The sequence below is a fragment of the Anneissia japonica genome, unplaced genomic scaffold, assembly GCF_011630105.1.
Source record: "Anneissia japonica isolate Jap-2015-1 unplaced genomic scaffold, ASM1163010v1 scaffold287836_len1076198_cov165, whole genome shotgun sequence".
Classification (NCBI taxonomy): Eukaryota; Metazoa; Echinodermata; class Crinoidea; order Comatulida; family Comatulidae; genus Anneissia; species Anneissia japonica.
In genome coordinates, this window is record NW_022729021.1 from 337,306 (window position 1) to 359,323 (window position 22,018).

The following is a 22,018-nucleotide window of genomic DNA, read 5'->3' on the forward strand; positions in this document are numbered from 1 at the left end:
TTTCGGAGATCTCTGGATTCGCTACTGAAATGGTCTACCAGCAACTAATATGGAAGCTCTTTCATCATATTTTAAATGATATGATTATTGATATATATCTAGATAAAATATTATGATGTAGCTGGGCATGTATTTTATGGAGATAGATAAGTTTAACATTGTTCTGTGTATATATTTGAATTTCTTCAATTTTAAACGAATGACCGCTGATTTTCGTGTATTTTTTGTAGTATTTCAAATGAATATGTACCCACTGTTGTCTTCTATCTTATTAAAAACGAGATTAAAATCTAGCCGTTTTGTGGCCGATATCTGGCAACCCTCCCTGATTTGATTATCATCTACTAAATAAACTACTGTTATTTGCACTGTTTATAACATGTTAAGTATTTTTATTTGATACTTAACAAAAGTGAACTTTAATTTGCATATTTTGGTAGTTGAAGCACTGTATGTATGTCATTCCTCTACTTTGTTAGTGGAATGACGTTTTTAAAACTTATTTCTACTATCAAAAATGTTATTCAATGGCCATTGTTTTCCAATAATCACTCAGTACATTATTTGCATCTGTTGTGTAACTGTATTTGTTATTGATTCAATTCTTGCTTTTACAGCTAGTATTTAAATATTTGAAGATTATAAAAAAATATCATTTCTATTACGGAATTTTTTCAGTGGGGCCATTTTTACCTACTTGTCATTAGGGGCCATTTTTACCGGGGCCATTTTTTCCGGGGCCATTTTTACCTACATCCGAATATAAATGGGTACCTGGTAAAGCTGTTGTGGCATTGAATGTATTAGTTTCATGTGCTGAGTAAAAGCGCACTACTAGGTACACTCTGGGAGCAGAGAAGGTTGCACTTTGTGCTGGTTTGCCATTGTATGTCATCCAGTGATTAAGGGTTAATGCGCTCAGCGCCCTTTAATCATTCAATTTGGGATTGGCGCCTATATAAATATATGACACAATATTAAATTAGTATAGCACTGTCACCAACTTGTAATGTGTAAATAAAACATTGAAACAAACATGACCAGTAAATTGTAGCAAGGTTAAAAAATAAACAAAATGGACTACAGGAAGATCTGAATCAGTGACTTAAGAGTATCATTCCGAGACAGTTACAGATCTAAACCACCCACTAATTGTAGGCCTCCCTTCTGCCCAAGGAACCGGAACCTAATCATATCTGCTATAATATATCATAGATAGCCTAATCATACAGGTAAACCCGAGTGCCACCTGAAATTGTTTTAGAATTAAAGGGTAATAAACACATATTAGCAATTAACTCAAGAGGTATTTGTAAAATTCTCCCCTAATATTCAATAATACAAAAAAATGTAGTCAGTTTCTTTATTTATGTGTACCAACTAAGAAAAACAAACCTAATGTAAAAAAACCGAACAAGTACCGTAAACTTCAAGTAACCACAGACCCTTGTAACGTTTTTACACTCTACCACCTGAGCTAAATTCCACATTGGTCAATGGTTGCTCTCAACGCAGTACAATTTTTTTAAAATAACAACCAGTAACATTTTCCCCAGGCTCAGTGTTGTTATTTTTATGAGGCGCCATGTGTATCACTTATTATTTAGCAAAAATTGGCATGGTTTTTTACGTTATATATTTATTTAATATTTTACATAATATATAATATTTTATATAATATATAAAATATTATATATTGTGGCTCAGTGATGTTACTTTTTATGAGGCGCCATGTGTACCACTTATTATTTAGCAAAAATTGACATGGTTTTTTACGTTATATTTATTTAATATTTTACATAATATATAATATTTTATATAATATATAAAATATTTTATATAATATATAAAATATTTTATATTATATAAAATATTATATATTATAAAAAATATATATTATATATAAAATATTATATTATATAAAAAAATATATATTATATAAAAAATATATTATATAAAAAATGTGTGTTCACTTAATATTTAGCAAAAGTCCTTGATGTGTCTGCCTAACGAGGCCCAGTTGTCACATTTACCAGTGTACCCATCTAAAGGAAGTATAATAGTTTACCATAAACCACGCAGTTCTTATGTCAAGAATTGTTTCAAGAAAATTAGTTTTTTTTCTATAAAAATTATCTAAAATTTATATCCCAACTAATCGTCCCGTGTGTATGTGACTCAACTTTTGCATAGTTTGCGATTTGAATCGATTCAACTTTTCTCAACGCAAGCGCCGCAACGCAAGGAAAAAGCTAATTTGCGTATGCTTTAACTGATGGATTCGTAGTTAATGCTTCGTGTTTACATTTTGGCGATGAGTTAATATCTGTCATCTTAGACCGTCGTCATCGCCCAAGCCACCACCACTTAAATAATAATTATTATTATTGGCTGCAGTTATCAATGATATACTATTATTGTTTTCATAGCCTATCATATTACAGTCCTGCCTGGTCTCGATGACAAAATGACATTTCACTAGTGTACGGGATAAGGAGATTGGAAGTTCACAACTCGTACACACGGGACGACTAGTTGGGATATAGATTTTCTATAATAATTTTTATGAAAAAAAAAATATCAAATTTTTTTTAAACAATTCTTGATATAAGAATCAAAATTTTTTTAATGAAAATTAAAGATGATGCTGTATTTTTTAAATCGAATGTACTATTGACTGCAAACATTTAAAGGCTACATAAACAATTTGTTTAAAAAAAAAATTGATACGTTGTAGAACTGATTTTTCTAAGACAGAAAAAAGTTGTTTGACGAAAAACTGGGGAACGATGAACGAGATTTTTTAATATTTAAAAACAGGGTGAAAAAGGGGCCTGTGAGCAGTGTACAGTGTGATAATAAATACAAAATCAAGGAGATGCATGTTGACATATAGAGAGGTCCACTTTTTCAAGTCAAATTCTTGCCTTTGAAATTCAGTCTCGGCCATTCTTAAATATAATCTTTCCACATGTTAATTGATAGGCCTACTTCTAAATTACGTTTAAAACGTTTCACCAAAATTGTAGGGCTAAATACTAAGATATGGCATGGCCTTGGTTTAGAGCGTTGAAGTAGGTCTAGGACTCGGCTAGTAGTAGGCCTAGACGTAATAATAGCATTTATTAAATAATATTTATATCATTTTTATGGTCTGTTTAAATTAATAACAGATGACAAATTAGCAGATAGCCTACATAGGAAACAGACGTCGTTGTCATGTTATCCAGTAGCCTACTGACACACTGACTGAGCAATCTTCTAAGCTAGGCCCAAATAAATTGGTTATCTGCTGCGCGGATAGTACACCGCCGCACTTGACAAGTCGCATTGGACCTGCCAAAAGAAGAGGAGTACAAGTGGGCCTCTAGTAGGCCTAGCCTAGATCCTCCTCCAGTGCAGAGAGCAGACGTTTCTAAGTCGTATCTTTATTCTGTTTTAAATACACATAATAATATAATTATCTTTTAACTTCGATAAACTTTTAGTTCGAAGACTGACGGCATTACTTAGCTGCAAAATAAAAAGCCGGATTTCTCAATGGTACTTTGTTTATAAACACACCGCATTGCCATTTAGGGGATTAGGGACTTCCCCGTAATGGCGTCGACGACAGAGGGCGCCATTCTTCTTGGATAGGTCTATTAATACAGGATCAAAAATTGTGAGTGGTCACGCTGGTGCCGCGCCGATAGCCACTACCCGCTGGTCACACCAAAGAGTATGGTCACACACACTCACTCTCTCTGGTTTGAAGCTCGCAGATGTCGTTTCCAATATTTTTAGTTGATGCATTTGCATGCAAACAGTTTGAGGGAAATCCAGCGGCAGTATGCCTTTTAACCAATGAGGTATTAATGTGTTTTTTGAAACTTGTTTTTATTGGGAAAAAAAAATTGCCTTAATTAAACTAAAGAGAAAGGGCATAAGGCCTAGGCCTATCATTAATTCAAACTACTGTACCTACCGGGTGCTCTAGTCACACACTATCACAGCATGAACAGCCAGAAGTGACAGTTTGAATTAGGCCTAGGCTTAGCCTAGGTTACAGGAGGGACTTTCACAAAGATATAATAGGCATATATAAATATCTGTCTCTTATCCACATCAATGTAATTTTTGAAATTTATTGTTCCGAAGTATCAAACTAGTACTGTATATTGTTCTTTTTTTTTAATACAAATAAAAATGATCTTTGGATAATATCAAATGGTAAATATTAAAAATTGCACATACATTAAAAAGTGATTAGGCCTATATAAACATATTTAATAGACATTTTTGTCTGTGTGCTATTACATGTTTTTTATATAATCACATTTTAATGTACTGTGCAGTTTTTGATATTTACCGTTTTATATTATCCAAATGATGTATTTTCATTTGTAATTTTCAGTATAAAGGGAGCTGGGATGTATCATATTATAGTCACATACGCACATTTATACATGAAAAGTAGAATTATCTTTAAAAATTATATTGTCTATTTTTTTAATGTTTTGCTAGGTACTCAGTGATGCTCAAATGCTTAAGATTGCAGTGGAGATGAACCAATCAGAAACAGCTTTTGTTTCACCTATTAATCCATCTGATACATTTCAAACAGGTTTGAAAAGAAGTTAATTACAATTATTAATAGAAGTTAGAACACTAATGATTATATTACTGTATATTCATAATGTATATTCACATTTAGTCATAGTGTACAAAATTATTAACACTCTGCCCACCAAACACAACAAACTTCAGAAAGAGTTAAAATTTGCCAAAAAGTCTGGCGGTGGCTGATACTATTTTTTCCAAACACCCTGGTGGTCAGAGTGTTAATAATCAACCTGCCATTCCCTTACCAGAATACATCAAACCCAGAACAAACCGGTGCATGAGGCTCAGCACCAGTAGCAACACCTATAAATTCAGCTTCTTTCCAAAGGCACTAAAAGACTGGGATGCGCTCCCCAAGGAAATCATTGAACTGTTTAAATGTCCTGTAAAAAAAATATAATTTTGAATGCTGGAACTGGAGTAAAATCGCACTATAGCTCCTATGTTGAATTATATGATGTATCTGCATTATTCTTTATTCAAACTTTATATAATTTATAGGGGTGAGGGGCATCTTTCACCAGCACAACTCCCAAACTTCAAAATTTCTGGTTCTAGGGGATAGAAAACCTCTATGTAATTAATTGACTCAACACAAATAATTAATTAAAAATGTTTCTGTATGTTATGTATTTGTTTGCATCTACAGGGGAACATTTCAATCTTCGGTGGTTTACTCCAACTAATGAAGTGAATTTATGTGGGCATGCTACCATGGCAACATCAGCAATAATATTTGAAAAAAGAGGTCAGTGGTGACAAAAATATGTTGTGATTGGGATACAGTAATAATGTTTTGAACCAAATTATACTGGACCCGTTACAGCTAAAATGTATTAGAATGATATGGTTCTTTTAAGACAAAATCCCGATGAATTTCTTCAATAAGTAAAATGTATTCTATTCTCAAATGCCTCATGTACATTTCTGGTAAAATGAATATACGTGTCCTACTAAATAGGCCTGCCAGTTTTAACTACAAGTTTATTAATCTATTTTGGAAAATAAAAAAAAAAGAAAAAGAAAGAAAAAAAGATAATTGATCGTCTAAAATATGTCAGATGTTATTTTCGGGCGTTTCAAAGCACAAAAATCGCAGGGGAATGTTACTGGATCCTCTAGGGTAGTGTTGCCTCGATCGACCAACTTTCAGCCCACCTTCCCCCCTTCTATTCTGACATTCTATTCTGACATCTCTGGATCCACCCCGATAAATATGTTAAAGGAGATATTTTTACTAAGCACATCTTCGTTGTATGGTTGCAGCCTTTGCACCAAGTTTGAAGACAATCCAAGCAGAGATAATTAAAACCAGAACAAAAGCAATAGCTTTTCCACTGTCTTGGGGAAACCCAAAATTAATGATTGTACAATTTAAATTTTTTATGCTATTTTCAGATAATATTAATGAACAATTGACTTTCCATACCAAAAGTGGTGAGTTAATGATAAGCAAAGTAGGTGATGAGTATGTGATGGATTTCCCACTCAACCACACAGCCCCACAGGTAAGCAGATTGTGATCAGCTTTGTCGTTGCAGGGCTTGATTTAGTACTAGTCCATCGTAGAATGTAAAAACTCCTCTGGGCTAGTAAACCTACCTTGTTACTAGCCCGGTGGGCCAGTGATCAGTTATAAACTATTGCTTCAAGTACGTTTGGATGTGTATAAGAGACAGTAATAGGCCTATATAAATATATAATATTATAGTATTTGTTAGCTTACGAATATCAATTTTTTTTAGATCTGTGCAATGTAATTTTTGAAATTTATTGTTCCGAAGTATCAAACTAGTATTCTCTGCATTTAGTGCAAGCTTCCAAAATATTTATTTTCTCCTTCTTTTGCAACTTTAAGTCACAGCTTGAGATCCTTTGTTTTCGAATGGCTATGCACATTACACATATTTTGCTCGTTTGATATAGTTTGGAATTGATGCCATATACATCTGGAATAATATAGATAAACTGCATAACTACACATTCACAATTTTTTTTGTAAACAGAAACTACTGAATTTTAAAAAAAATATTTCCCCAAAAAACAATGTTTAACTTCAGATTGTAATTGGAGATTTGACTCTCAAACACATTGAATACTCAGAGAAAACTGCAAAACTTTTGATTCGTTTACAAGACTCATGTACAAGGTAAACAGTTGGATACCACATAAATCCTTACGCCTTGTCCAGATTATCAAATTCCCTGTGACAAAATACTATTATATGCCCATATATAGTCATGATATGATGTCATCATGACCATATTTAGGTATATTACATGTTTCCACTGGCATTCAGGTTATTTATTAAGAAGCATATTGAACTAGCTTGAGAAAATTTCCAAATTTTTATATTAAGATAATAAAAGTTAAAAAAAGAACTCAGGATTTGAATCCAAAATTTTTTTCGTAAGCATCTAATAATTCCCAAATCTTTTACTAGTGAATCATATTCCTATTTAAAATTACATGCAGCTCATTAAATCCCATTATATACTTTTATTGCCTTACATTCTCAAAATGCGTTATGAAATTTCTCTTGTTAGTTGAGTATTGGTAAGATTGAACCTCAAGATGTTCAATACGCTGCTATTCCTCACAGAGATGTTGTAATAAGGTTGCCAGATTCAACATCAAGGTGAGACAATCCCCGGTAGTCTTCAAACGAACTTTAGTCGTAGTTTTAGCTAAAACTTCAAAATTATGTCATTTCATATTTTTAAAACGAACTTCAACTAGCATTATGACTCAATCATACAAACCCTGACTAAAACGATACCTCTGCAGGCCTATTTTTTTTAGTCGGCCTAGGATCTGACAAAATCGCCGAATTGAAATATTTACCCCACTAAAAGTGTGATTTTTCTAACTTTATGATAGTGTGAAAAGAATAAAAGCGATTGTAGTAAGTAGGTCTGATGTATCTTCTGTGTGTTTAAGGAAAGGGACAATTCGTTTAGCTTCCAAAAGGCGAAATTAACATGTTATGGTAGCCACATGCGATAGTTCATGATTTGCACAAAATCCCCTTGTTCATTTCACTTAGGTTCTCCATAACAACAACAAAAATGGCGCCGCTTTCACTCGAGCTTAACCATAATAATTTTCCAAAGAATGCAAATTTTCAGTGACTGTTCAAATTCTCTATTGTTATATGTTAACGACTAATATAGTTATTATTATGGAAAATTGATTTAGACGTAGCTAGTACTTCGACTATGTTGTTTATGAATACAAATTAAAATTTAAGTTGCAACTAGGACTAGATGAAGTTCTAGTTTCAAAGTTGACTATAGTTCGTTTTAAGAATACGGGCAAAATGTACAAATACCCGATAACCTGAATGTCATGTACTGAAAGATAATTATGATTTAAAGGTAAAACATAGAATGGACTTTTCCACTAAACCACGCCCCTTGGATATTGTTGCTAAGGCCCCTACAAAACAGTAGGATAAATGTATGTAAGCATATGTAGGACAGCATGTGTGTGTGTTGGGCATAGCACATACTTCTAGCACTGCTCTGGTTGGTCAGTTGTTAAGTTTGATAACACTCGGAAAAGGTCCTTTCATTGGAGCTGTAGCTTGGTGGAAGGTGCTTGCCTTCCAATTCCAGGGTCCTGGTTTCAATTCTTGTCAGTAGCAAGATTTGTTTTAATGGCCAAAACAACTCTGTCCTCTAAGCTCATCATAAGGCTAGTTATAGACAGGATTGTGAATGTGTTTGTCCAGTGTAAAGCATGGACACATACATAACACGGTCAGTGATTAATACAACAATCTAGTATCAACACCACTTATAGTAGATTGAAAAATATTACGTTTTATAACACACCTAAATAGAACACTGTCATTTAATTGGTGGATTTCGTATCATGTGACATTAGTTATTTACCCCATTTATACTATTTGTGCATTTTCTTTTCATTCGTTTATTCCCACCTATCTAATACAATTTTTTCATTGGTTAAAGAGGCTCTGAATGGTTCCATTCAGAAAAAGGGTAGATCTTTTTTATAAATTATCAAATTACTATACAAGAATCTCCATTCAGAAAAAAGGTAGATTTTTTCTTAAAATATCAAATGACAAGAATCTATTTTAGGTGTGTAATAAAACAAATAATGAATGTTTTTTATTCGCGTAATGGAAAGAATATTTCATTCGTTGAAAGATTTACTGTTCCATCTCGGCTCCGCCTTGTTGGAGCCAATATTTTAACTCATGAATATATTCTTTCCATTGCACTCATGATAAACATTCATTATTTGTATACTAAATGATAAAGCCAACATCACAATTTTGGTCTAGTGTAACATATTCATTTTCTCATATATCTGACAAATGTTTTAGTCTTGTAACATTGTTGCTTTGACTGTCATCAGAGACGTTCTTGAGGGTCTGAAACCAGACACGACGGCCATGATGAAGGCATTCCCAGACGGCCATATCAAAGGAGTCATCGTCACATTACGTGGGTGTCCCGAAAATGGTGGCAAAGATGAATGCGGCGAAATGTTTGATTTCATGTCACGTTACTTTGCCCCGTGGAATGGAATTCCAGAAGATCCTGTTACAGGTATGTTAAGAGAGAGTTGATTTTCATTTGCTATTATAACAAATGTTTTAAAATAATTTTTACAAAATGGAGTTATTTGCATAACGTTTCCAATTATATTAATATTATTAATATATATATATACATATATATATTTTTTTTTTATTTCTTCTAGGATCAGCTCACACAGTACTTGGAAGTTACTGGTCAGGCCAGCTTAATAAGACAGAACTTTATGGTACGTAGGCGATGTGAAAACCCTAATTATTTTGTATTTAATGCTTGTGGTACACCATGTAGATAGTTCAGATATCATCTATTTTGTTTTATTAATATTTTATTAAAACTATTATGATTTTGATGGTCCTAAGTAATCAGCATTTACTGTACGGTTCACCTCCATTGAATATGGTTCAAATTCAATATTTGTTCATGTTTGATTTTTTGCCAATCCAAAATGGCATTGACAAATTTTTCAACTTAATAAAATTTGACTTGCAGGTTGTTAATGTAATGGAAAACACAACAATTTGACATGTAAAATAAGATCGACTTAGAAATTATTCGAGTTCAGAAATGTCGACTTAGGCTATTTTAACTGTATTATTGTTTATTATTTGTTTATTATTTGTTTTCGGTTAAAAATGAAAAATAACTTCTTGTTTTCATTATTATTTTTATATATGGTACACCACAAACAGCACTATCTTAACAGATATGAATTTAGCAATTCCTGTTAGATTGAATCCTATATTATAATATGACGACAATACTGTTAATAATATTTTTAGTTATATATTAATAATATGTGGCAAAGACAAGTCAATGTACTTATCCCTTGTGATAAAATTATTTGTTGGTTTGTTCTCCATTTCAGCCAGACAGTGTTCAGCAAGGGGTGGTAATGTTCGGCTGAGTGTGAAAAAAACGAGAGTTAATTTGGCGGGAAAAGCAGCCATCGTTGTTGAGGGAAATATAACTTTAACATCATGAATCTAAAATTACAATTTGTAATCCAATCAGAAATATTCTTTCATAGCATCTTTATATGTAGATATTGTGAGTTGTAATCCAATCAGAAATACCCTTTCATAGCATCATGATATACAGAATTTGTGAGCTGTAATCCAATCAGAAATGTTCTTTTATAGCTGTACTGTATGTTTATCAGTATATTTTATTAAATATATGTTCATAACTGTTCCAAGTAGTTGCATTTGGTTGTTTTTATATGACTTGTGTAAATCTAGCATGCATTCTTTGCCTAGACCGGCAATTTCCTTTGTTGATCTCTTTTTTATATATTGTATGTCGTATTTTATAAAGTAACAGTAAATGAAATATCTAAAAAGGGTATATGTATGCTGTCCCTAATGATTTGGAACTTGCAATGGTAGAACAAAATCGTACTTGATATTTACAATAGAAATTATCGAAGTGACGACACATCAACTGCAACTCTACGATAGAAGTTTAATTCACAGCAGTATAAGTCCACTTCAATTAATAAAAGTCAATTAATCGTATGTAAATGAAAACAAAAAAGAAATACAAATTGATAAGCTAATAACGAGGCTCAATACTATAAACTAGTATTTAAAAGACAAACAAGGTAAACAAATCTCTGGTCTAAGTATTTAAGCATTGGCAAAATTACTAGCTAAATTCTATGGTGACGATATCGAAGAAGATTTTTTTTTGATTGGCGATGTTTTTGTCCTGTAAATGGGTGCAATGTTGAATTAGTAGTCAAATATAAAAGTTTGGGTTCCTTAGTCTCACTTCACAGTTTCTGTAGGCTTGCTGAAGGCTGCAAATTCGGTATTCTGCCTACTGTATATAGGCAACGTCCTATTTTTCCCTTAGATGATAATTTTTATGACATTGATGATGATGATTTATTTATTCAACTTTCTTTATACTGGAAGGCATGCTCAATGCAAATGCACTGGTTTTCGTTGTGGTCCAGTTAGAACGTAAAAAATACAAAAGTGATAAAATGAAAAGGAAAATATAAGGAAATTTTAACAAAAAGGACTTAATTACAAAATAGAGAGATTAATTATTTTAGAGCATTTTTAAAGGTATTTTGATTTAAATTCTGGAAATCCCTAGTTATGTTACTAGGTAGTTCGTTCCAGTTCATGGATGCTCGATAGTGAAAGGTCCGTTTTCCTTGACAAATTTTCCACTGTGGAACTAAAAGATGATTATTTGTCTGACTTCGCGTCGAGTATTTTTATCATTTTTGAGAAAAACAAACATCTTATTTAAATAGGAAGGTGCAAGTCCTTGAAGACATTTAAAAAAGTTATGAATAATATGATGGTGATGGTATGATGATGGTGGTGGTGATGAGGATAATAATGTAATAATAACTATAATCAATATTCACCTATGCAACATGCTGGTAGACTAAAAATGTCTACCTGCTGAATTTATTCATATTTCCTCTTTAAATAAAATAATTTGTACGAATTAATCATACTTTCTGGCAACCTTGTAGCAATACAATATGGCGGTGGTTTCAAACTCTCGCCGCATATCGCTTCCAATATTTTTAGTTGATGCATTTGCATCAAAACAATTTGAGGGAAACCCAGCTGCAGTATGCCTTTTGGCCACTGAGGTATTTATGTGTTTATGAAATGTTGTTCATTGAACATTCTGCATAGACATATGGCTGGGCCTGAGCGTAGCTAGGCCTAGGCCTACATACTGCTATTCCTGTCTCTTATACACATCTAAATAATATGTGGCAAAGACAAGTCAATGTACTTATCCCTTGTGATAAAATTATTTGTTGGTTTGTTCTCCATTTCAGCCAGACAGTGTTCAGCAAGGGGTGGTAATGTTCGGCTGAGTGTGAAAAAAACGAGAGTTAATTTGGCGGGAAAAGCAGCCATCGTTGTTGAGGGAAATATAACTTTAACATCATGAATCTAAAATTACAATTTGTAATCCAATCAGAAATATTCTTTCATAGCATCTTTATATGTAGAATTTGTGAGTTGTAATCCAATCAGAAATACCCTTTCATAGCATCATGATATACAGAATTTGTGAGCTGTAATCCAATCAGAAATGTTCTTTTATAGCTTATAGCTGTATGTTTATCAGTATATTTTATTAAATATATGTTCATAACTGTTCCAAGTAGTTGCATCTGGTTGTTTTTATATGACTTGTGTAAATCTAGCATGCATTCTTCGCCTAGACAGGCAATTTCCTTTGTTGATCTCTTTTTTATATATTGTATATCGTATTTTATAAAGTAACAGTAAATGCTGTCTCTTATACACATCTAGATGTGTATAAGAGACAGAATTAGTGGATTTCGTATCATGTGACAATGGTTATTTACCCCATGTCGTCACTCATCATTGAAACTTATTTTCATCCGTGCATTTTCGTTCCATCCGTTTTTGCCCATTTCACGGTGCCTAGAATATGACTCCAACCTACTACAATCTTTCGATTGGTTAAAGACATGCTGGACTGTTCTAAAAAGGGTAGATTTTTTTCATAAAATATCAAATGACAAGAATCTACTTTAGGCATGTTGTAAAACAAATAATGAATTTAAGAAAGAATATTTTCATGAGTTGACAGACTGACTGTTCCATTCAACTTGGCTCCGCCTCGTCGAATGGAGCAGTCAATCTTTCAACTCATTAAACTATTCTTCCTATTATGCTCATAAAATCTATTAGTATTTGTATACTAATAGATTTTTATTTTCCCTTATAAGTTATATCAACTTTTTAGTGTAAATTAAAATTTTAGCAATTTAATCTCATAACTACAATGTTGCATCTTTGAAAAATACATATGAAATACTTGATTTAGAATGATTTTTTATGCATAGAGACAATTGTCTTAGATGCCCTATAGATTTATAAATACAGCTGAACTTGCCTAAGTCGAAATGAAAAATTCTTCAACTTAGATAAAATTTAACTTACAGAATGGAAAATACAACAATTTGGCATGTAAAATAAGATAAACTTGGAAATTATTCGAGTTGGGCACGTTTAACTGTAGTGCATACATTGGTTTGCACATTGGGACAATTGTGTTATGGTAGTCAAGAGTACAAAACATAAGCTAGGAGGGGTCAACAGCGTATGTGAAATGATGACCTAAAATCATTTTTTGTGTACTTTAGGATGGCAAGTGACACAGAAAAGAGTATGTTTTGTACTTTCTTAAAAAATTATGACCCCTTGTGCCTCCTATAAATTTATTTAATTATCGTCTTTCAATTACTAGCTAAATTCTATGGTGACGATATCGAAGAAGATTTTTTTTTGATTGGCGATGTTTTTTCCTGTAAATGGGTGCAATGTTGAATTTGTAGTCAAATATAAAAGTTTGGGTTCCTTAGTCTCACTTCACAGTTTCTGTAGGCTTGCTGAAGGCTGCAATTTCAGTATTCTGCCTACTTGTATATAGGCAACGTCCTATTTTTCCCTTAGATGATAATTTTTATGACATTGATGATGATGATTTATTTATTCAACTTTCTTTATACTGGATGGCACGCTCAATGCAAATGCACTGGTTTTCGTTGTGGTCCAGTTATAACGTAAAAAATACAAAAGTGATAAAATGAAAAGGAAAATATAAGGAAATTTTAACAAAAAGGACTTAATTACAAAATAGAGATTAATTATTTTAGAGCATTTTTAAAGGTATTTTGATTTAAATTCTGAAAATCCCTAGTTATGTTACTAGGTAGTTCGTTCCAGTTCATGGATGCTCGATAGTGAAAGGTCCGTTTTCCTTGACAAATTTTCCACTGTGGAACTAAAAGATGATTATTTGTCTGACGTCGAGTCGAGTATTTTTATCATTTTTGAGAAAAACAAACATCTTATTTAAATAGGAAGGTGCACGTCCTTGAAGACATTTAAAAAAGTTATGAATAATATGATGGTGATGGTATGATGATTGTGGTGGTGATGAGGATAATAATGTAATAATAATTATAATCAATATTCACCTATGCAACATGCTGGTAGACTAAAAATGTCTACCTGCTGAATTTATTCATATTTCCTCTTTAAATAAAATAATTTGTACGAATTAATCATACTTTCTGGCAACCTTGTAGCAATACAATATGGCGGTGGTTTCAAACTCTCGCCGCATATCGCTTCCAATATTTTTAGTTGATGCATTTGCATCAAAACAGTTTGAGGGAAACCCAGCTGCAGTATGCCTTTTGGCCACTGAGGTATTTATGTGTTTATGAAATGTTGTTCATTGAACATTCTGCATAGACATATGGCTGGGCCTGAGCGTAGCTAGGCCTAGGCCTACATACTGCTATTCTGACAACCGGGTGATGTGACACAATCACCGCCTGAGAAGCCCGCATGAGCAGTTTGTACTCGGCATAGGTAGGCCTAGCCTAAGCCTTGGTACCGAGTCCTATTAAACTGTCATTACTCTAGTCCACCGGCAATTTTGAAAGTAGTAAAAACCTAAGGCAGACAGTACGTTTACTGCAATAATATCATTTGGTAATCAAGCTAGTTAGGGTAGGGCCAATTCGGCCCAAAACCAACTGGCCCCAGACCAACTCGGTTATTCAAGACGGCAGGTTAAAATAGTTGGGTGTTCCCTGTATGGTGAAATGAATAGTAGACTTTATTGTCGGTTTTTGCAAGGGTCTAGGCCTAGCCTAGGTGAGTATAGGCCTATATTCATTTAAAAACCTATTGGGTGTTGCCAATCTGAAATAAACAAAATACCAGAAAAATATTTACAAGAAATAACAGTAGTGCATCTGTTTAATTCCAAAGACTTTGCCATTTGGAACAAAAAATCTAACACTTCTGCAAAGTGTTAGATTTATTGAAAAAAAAAAAAATCCCTGCAGCCAGCCTAAAAAACAGTTAGGCCTTCTGTTATACTTCAAAACTTTTCCGTCGTGAATTGAAAAAAAAAAAAAACTTGGTATGTAGCCAGTTTGAATTAAATACCTGAATAAATCTGTATATTTGTGTATTTTGTTTTGCTTTATATTCATACAACTATAAATTATTATATAAAGGTATGTTAAGATTCTTCTAAAAAATAATTAATGGTCAGGACTAGTAATAGTTCGGATAATATAAAAAATAAGTAGTAGAATGGTAATAATAGGCCTGATGAAAAATAATATTAGGCTTAATTATATATGATATTAATAATTATAATAATACTAAAATAATAACAACAAATATAATAATTATAAAATATATAATATAATATAAAAATAAATAATAAGAATAGTTTTACAAAAAAATATTAGACCTATAAATATTATTGATAATTATAATAATACTAAAATAATGATAATAATTGTTTTTTTGGTAATGGGTATTCGTGATCGCTATTTATCTGGGTAATTCGGTATCATTTGGGGGGTAGTTGTCTGGGCCGAGTTGGTTTTGGGCTGGTGACCTGCCACCGACTAGGCCTACAGTTCTAGGCCTAGTAGGCTAGGCTACAATATAAAGTTCCAACAAAAGTTTACATTACAAACAAAAGCTTTTGACATTCCACAGCTCAAGATTATATATAATCAGGCTACAATATAATTATAATGGGATATAAGCTACAAATTATATTGAAGGGTTTAGATTTTGAAGCATTATGTATATGAATGTAAACAGTGTAGTCATGAGATGGTTAAATTGCGGGTGTAATAAAAAAAAGAAAATTTTTTTTTTTTTCTGAAATTTCCACTTTAGGTGGCAACGGGCGCGCTTATAAGCTAAAAATAAAATTTTCTTTTTATTCAAAGTCATTATTAGGCGGGCGGTGGGTTCGCTAAACAAGGTAATAATTAATGGAAAATAAATTTAGGCTTATACCTTTCTTCCAAGTCAGCAATACAAGTTTTAACACAAACAACTTAGAAGAATTTGGTAATCAACTACCTTTTCTTTAGAATGGAACAATCCATCTTCTTTCAACCAATGGCAACATGAGTGATGAAATGGTGTAAATGTCAAGTGATACGAATCCAGTAATCAAATGACAAGGATCTATTTAGTTGTGATATAATAATTTACAGTGTTCTCACAAAGTCGTTTTAGTTGTCAACTTTAGCCTTCCATTTTACCGCTAAAAATAAGCAGCCAACCAGTAAAAATGTTGTGCTTGTAAATTTAAAAAAATTAATTGAAAGGCCTAAGTGATCTAGGCTAGCCACTTTCAATAAAGGAACATTATTCTAGTCTTAAACTAAGCTATGTGTTGCTTTTTCAAGTCTTTTAATCCCACTCAAAAGGGGAAAGGCCTCACACTGCGTTCATAGCTGAATTTTTATGGACAAATTTACCAGTAAAAATGTTTCAATTGGGAGAACACTGATTTTTCTAATAATGTTTCATCTGCATAAATACTGCAACAATCTCTTCAAGCTAGGATGTAGGCATCAGCTTTAGTCACAGCCAGTGCATAATTAACATATGTTCGTAATATTTAAAATTCAATTATCTTTTGATCTTTTAATGGTATTTATAGGTACTCGGTGATGCTCAAATGCTTAAGATTACTATGGAGATGAACCAAACAGAAACAGCTTTTGTTTCACCAGTTAATCCATCTGATACATTTCAAACAGGTTTGAGAAGAAGTTAATTACAGTTACTTATAAATATTAATAAAATATTATATTATTTCAAATATTCTTTAAAAAAATAGTTATGTATTTTCTTTGTGCGCCAACTTTATCAATGTCAGATGGCTCACAAAGGCTTTCTGAAAAAAAAATCATGATACTTTAAGCTATTAGTAGCTAGGCCAACTGTTACTAACAACATAGATCATAAAATGCATGCATGAGTGAAAACAAAATTTTAACTGGTGGGGACGCCCTTTGCCAGCTAAACTCCCATTTCCGATATTTTGAGTTCTAGGGGCTGGAAAATCTGTATGCATTTAATTCATTTGTTGAAAGTTTTTTTATGCCCAATACAAATATTTAAAAAAAAAATATGTTTCTGTATATTATGTATTTCTTATTATTGCATCTACAGGGGAACATTTCAATCTTCGGTGGTTTACTCCAACTAATGAAGTGAATCTATGTGGGCATGCTACCATGGCAACATCAGCGGTAATCTTCGGAAAAAGAGGTTAGTGAGGACAAATAACAAGATATTTTCAAGGTTTAGAGTTTTTTAGTACAAATCATACTGAAACAGTTACAAATAAAATTTATTCTACTGTCAAATGCCTCATGTACAATACAAGTAAAGCAAACATAGGGAATCTTACTAAATACCAGTATTAATTACAAGTTTATTAATATTGTAGGAGTGTTTTGCCCTACCTGACGTGTTATTGCACTGGATTTGTGCGCTTTATAAATCTTATTATTATTATTGTACTGTCAGTACGTTCCCAAATAATTAAAAAATTTTTAATGGCATAATACATGGTCTTGCGTGCTGTACAGAAAACAAAAAAGCCAAATCTATAACTAAATATTAAAACTATGTTGAATGACATTTTTTACTATGCAGATTTGAAGACAATCCAAGCATGGAAAATTTAAAATCAGAACAAAAAACTATCTTTTACACTGTTGTATTCTACAGTTAATAATTGTACCATATTATTTAACTGAAAATTTAGAGAACAGAGGGGCAAAAAGCAAAAAAAAAAAGCTTCCCGCGGGCAATATGCAGACCAACAGTTATTTTGTTGCGGCCCACAAGTAGAAATTAAAATCCCTGTGTGTGCGGCCCTCCTACCATTTTCGGCTAGAAACCAACCCATTTTTATACCCACCCCTGAGCAGGAATGTTGTCAAATTAAATCATTTTTTATGCTATTTTCAGATAATACTAATGAACAATTGACTTTCCATACCAAGAGTGGTGAGTTAATGGTAAGCAAAGTAGGTGATGAGTATGTGATGGATTTCCCACTCAACCACACAGCCCCACAGGTAAGCAGATTGTGATCAGCATTGTCGTTGTTGCCATGTGTCTTACTCATTTTGATGATGATGATCACCATCATCAATTAGTAAAACCATTAACATCAACATCAACGTCATTATCGTCATTATTATAAGCACCATCATCATTATTCATCATCATCAAAATTATCAACATTATCATCATCATCATCATCTGATCTTAATCATTTTATGCATCATCATCATATTCCTCATCATCAAAATTATCAAAATTGTCATCATCATCGTCAAAATCAACATCAATCATTATTAAATTAATGATTGTCTTCGTTATTGTTATTATAATCATGTTATTGTTATTATCTCTGAACTTTTCCAACTAAATACTTTATTGTATTTTTATTTGTAGGATCAAACACCAGTGAAGAATCTAATACAGGTTTGTTTGTTTCTACTCAATTTTAGATTTAATTTGATATAATTTAAACCTATATTATTTTTTATGTTTTTTTATTTTTTTTATTTATTTGGTATAAAAGAACATGAAATTATAAACAGCAGCCAAGGTTGAAATGGTTTGTATTACAATTTTAAAAAGACAAATACAAAAACATTCAATGGAAAAATACATTAATATCAATATTCAAAAATTTATGTAAAGTGATAACGATTATTATTGCAACAATTATTAAAAATATAAAAATACATAAAAATTGGAAAATCAATATATAAATGTAATATGATAATTATTACGACAATTAAATTGAGAAAAAGACATATATTAAGAACAATTAAAAAGAAAACGTAAGTGAAATTGTCAATTAAAATTCTTAAAAATCATTAAATTGAGAAAAGAAAACAGAAGGAAAAACACAAGAAGACACACAGAGTCGATGCTTCACAAACAAGCAAAATTGAAACAAAAAGAATTTTGGGTAAAATGAAAAACAAACATCAAAATATACAGTATTATACAGTTAGTAGATTTGCTTTCCCTTGCACTTCTAAAAAATATAATTTGTTGCAAAAAATATAGTTTTTTGCAACATTAAATCATGACTTAAGACTCTTTGTTTTTCTAGTGGCTATACGCACTGGAAATGCTATGCCATATAAATCTGAAACACTATAGATATTATTATAAACTGCAAAACTAATTTCAGATTGTAAATATAGATTTGATTCTCAATATTGAACACTCTGAGAAAACTGCAAAACTATTATAAGTTGGATATGTAGGAGCGTGCATCAGTCGCGGTTCTGCTTCTCAACCTTGAGGTCGGAGGTTGAATTGCTATGCATTTCGCTTTTGAATGATTTCGTTCTTGGGCAAAGCACTTTACCTACAGTCGTGCACTTTGCCTACTGTTGTCTCTTGCAAAACCCAGGATAGGAGTGCAAATGGATATCTGGCACGTTCAAACACAAAATTCATTGATTACAGCTGCAAAGTTATGAAATTCTCACCAGGGAGCTAAGTATGTGTTTTGTTTGTGCTTGCTCCCGTGACTGTGGGTAATATTGTGAAGTGCTCAGAGGCCTTGCTCCCATGAAGCGCTATATAAAGCTGCATTTACACTAGACACAATAAATGACAAGACAATGACATATCATCGCATCGTTTATATATTTCAACACTGAGCAAATTTTTATTGTCGGAGTGTCGTTATTGTGTCTAGTGTGAATGTAGCTTTAGTCTAACATATCACTAAGTAAATTTCCTTCATATTTAACTGGCCTTCAGGTTATTTGCTTAGTAGCCTATTGAACTATCTTGGGAAAATTTCCAAATTTTGATGATTCAGTAAAGATAGTAAATGTTTTTTTTTGAAAAAAAAAAAACTTTGTCTGAATTTTGATTACAAGACCATCAAATACTTTTTAGTAAACATTTAATTATTCCCAGGTCTCTTACAAGTAAATGATCTGGCCACTAAATTAACATTTAATATAATTCATGACATGCAAACTGTAAATTTTAATCACTTTCTATAATCTGTTAAAAATTTCAATTATCAGATGAGTATTGGCAAGATTATACCGCAAGATGTTCAATACGCTCCTAAACCTCATGGAGATCTTGTTATAAGGTTGCCAGATTCAACATCAAGGTGAGGCCAAGTACTAATATTAGTAGAGGATTCAAGGGGTGCCATAATCATAAATTGTCTTACCTTAGCCCCAACTATGGTGGGATTGAAGTGGTCTAGACCCTTCATCTCAGCCGTTCAGTGGCAAAACAACGTAACTTTAAATTTTCACTTTTGGAGAAAAATACGGTTAAAGTTTGCATGTTCGTAACTTCGCAATAAATTTTGCAGGATTGTATATCTATAGACATTGTGATTATATGTAAAATTTTAATTACAACCATTTGTTTATTGCAAAGTTATTAGGGATAATTACAGATACGTTGTTTTGCCTCGGAAACATGTCAGGCTCGGTATTGTTGCACGTTTTGGGCGATCATATGCATTACTTAGCCTGTTCATACATCGCTGTTTAAATTGATATAAAAACACCAAAACCGTTTGATTTTGCCTTGCCAAACTCCATTGGCTCTAGACCTTTTTTGAATAGCATTCCGTGGCAAAACAATGTGTCACAGATACGTTGTTTTGTAGTTACGTCCTCCGAAAGGACTCATTATTGAGAGAAAGTTTCACAGGTAATTCAGACGTTTTTAATATACTCCCAAATGATATTATCTCAAATGACAAAAATGTTTGTTTGCCTCGGGACGGCCGATCTGTAATCACCCCCCCCACCCCCTTTATAAAAAAATATATATTAAAGGAAGACATGATTGTTTAATCAAAAATTTATGGCTCTGCACAAAATTAAATGTTTTGCATGTAGGAGTGTGTGGTGCAGCGTGTAAGCTATTGGACTTCTGATCGTGAGATCGGGAGTTTGTGACCAACACTCGTCACATTGCTTGTGTCCTTGGGCAAGGCACTTTACTTACGTTTGCCTCTCTCCACCCTGAAGTATAAATGGGTACCTGGTAGGATGGTATGGCATTGAATGTATGGGTCATGCACGTACAAGCATCAGTGACCAGGGATACTCCCCAGGGAGCAGAGGAAGTGGCACAGTATGCGTTTCTGCCAACTCATTATCCGGTGGCCAGGGAAATAATGATGCCAGCGCCTTGTATAATCTGCGGATTGTAATAAGTGCTATATAGATTCTGGTTCTTAAAAAAAAAAAAAAAAAAATACCTATGTCTGATTCAAACATTGTTTAATCGATTTTGGCCACAGTAGTGTCAATGAATTAGTAGCTTCCTTTAAACCTTCTTCATGCACACTTTCTTTGAATGTTATCAGAGATGTTCTTGAGGGTCTGAAACCAGACACGACAGCCATGATGAAGGCATTCCCAGATGGCCATATCAAAGGAGTCATCGTCACGTTACGTGGGTGTCCTGAAAATGGTGCCAAGGATGAATGCGGCGAAATTTTTGATTTCATGTCACGTTACTTTGACCCGTGGAATGGATTTCCAGAGGACCCTGTCACAGGTGTGTTAAGACAGATGATTTTCATATGCTATTGTGCATGTTGAGATGAGTTAGAAGTAAGCTTTGGAATTTTCATTATTTTAAATTTTTTTTTAATTTCATTTCACCCCCAAACAGCGAAAATGCCCATAACAGGGAGAATACAGTAAATACAATACAAAATCACAGCGATAAAATCAATAAAATCACAAATAAACATTCAAAAATAATATAAACAATACAAAAATATTCAGATAAAATTAATTTACAATAGCTACTTTTATATACAAGGAACATTGTAGGAAAGTTGAACAAAATTCAATTCCAGAGCAGGTGAATGATCAAATGGCAAGTTTAACTTGGGCTAAAAATGAATGAAGAGGTTGGTAAAAATATCAATTGATGGCTCATTGTTTGTAACAG

At 32.7% G+C, this 22,018-nt stretch overlaps 2 protein-coding genes across 5 annotated transcripts; both read left to right on the top strand.

Annotated features, from left to right (window-relative positions):
- The first annotated feature begins 3,666 nt into the window (after window positions 1-3,666).
- LOC117114592 (phenazine biosynthesis-like domain-containing protein) lies at window positions 3,667-10,371 on the top strand. Its single transcript, XM_033258280.1, has 9 exons — window positions 3,667-3,851; window positions 4,507-4,606; window positions 5,255-5,353; window positions 6,004-6,124; window positions 6,709-6,754; window positions 7,152-7,243; window positions 8,992-9,185; window positions 9,340-9,402; window positions 10,042-10,371. The coding sequence occupies exons 1-9, from the start codon at window positions 3,765-3,767 to the stop codon at window positions 10,155-10,157; spliced, it is 918 nt and encodes a 305-aa protein (XP_033114171.1). The 5' UTR covers window positions 3,667-3,764; the 3' UTR covers window positions 10,158-10,371.
- A 1,282-nt stretch (window positions 10,372-11,653) lies between these two features.
- Window positions 11,654-21,667, top strand: LOC117114606 (phenazine biosynthesis-like domain-containing protein). Of its 4 annotated transcripts, none has more exons than XM_033258293.1 (7): window positions 11,654-11,793; window positions 16,686-16,785; window positions 17,201-17,299; window positions 18,008-18,117; window positions 18,500-18,529; window positions 20,110-20,201; window positions 21,423-21,667. In XM_033258293.1, the coding sequence occupies exons 1-7, from the start codon at window positions 11,680-11,682 to the stop codon at window positions 21,658-21,660; spliced, it is 783 nt and encodes a 260-aa protein (XP_033114184.1). In that variant the 5' UTR covers window positions 11,654-11,679; the 3' UTR covers window positions 21,661-21,667. The 4 variants fall into 4 exon arrangements, with proteins under 4 accessions (XP_033114184.1, XP_033114183.1, XP_033114186.1 ...); XM_033258292.1 differs by lacking the exon at window positions 11,654-11,793 and adding an exon at window positions 14,257-14,403; XM_033258295.1 differs by lacking the exon at window positions 11,654-11,793 and adding an exon at window positions 14,437-14,569.
- The last annotated feature ends 351 nt before the right edge of the window (window positions 21,668-22,018 follow it).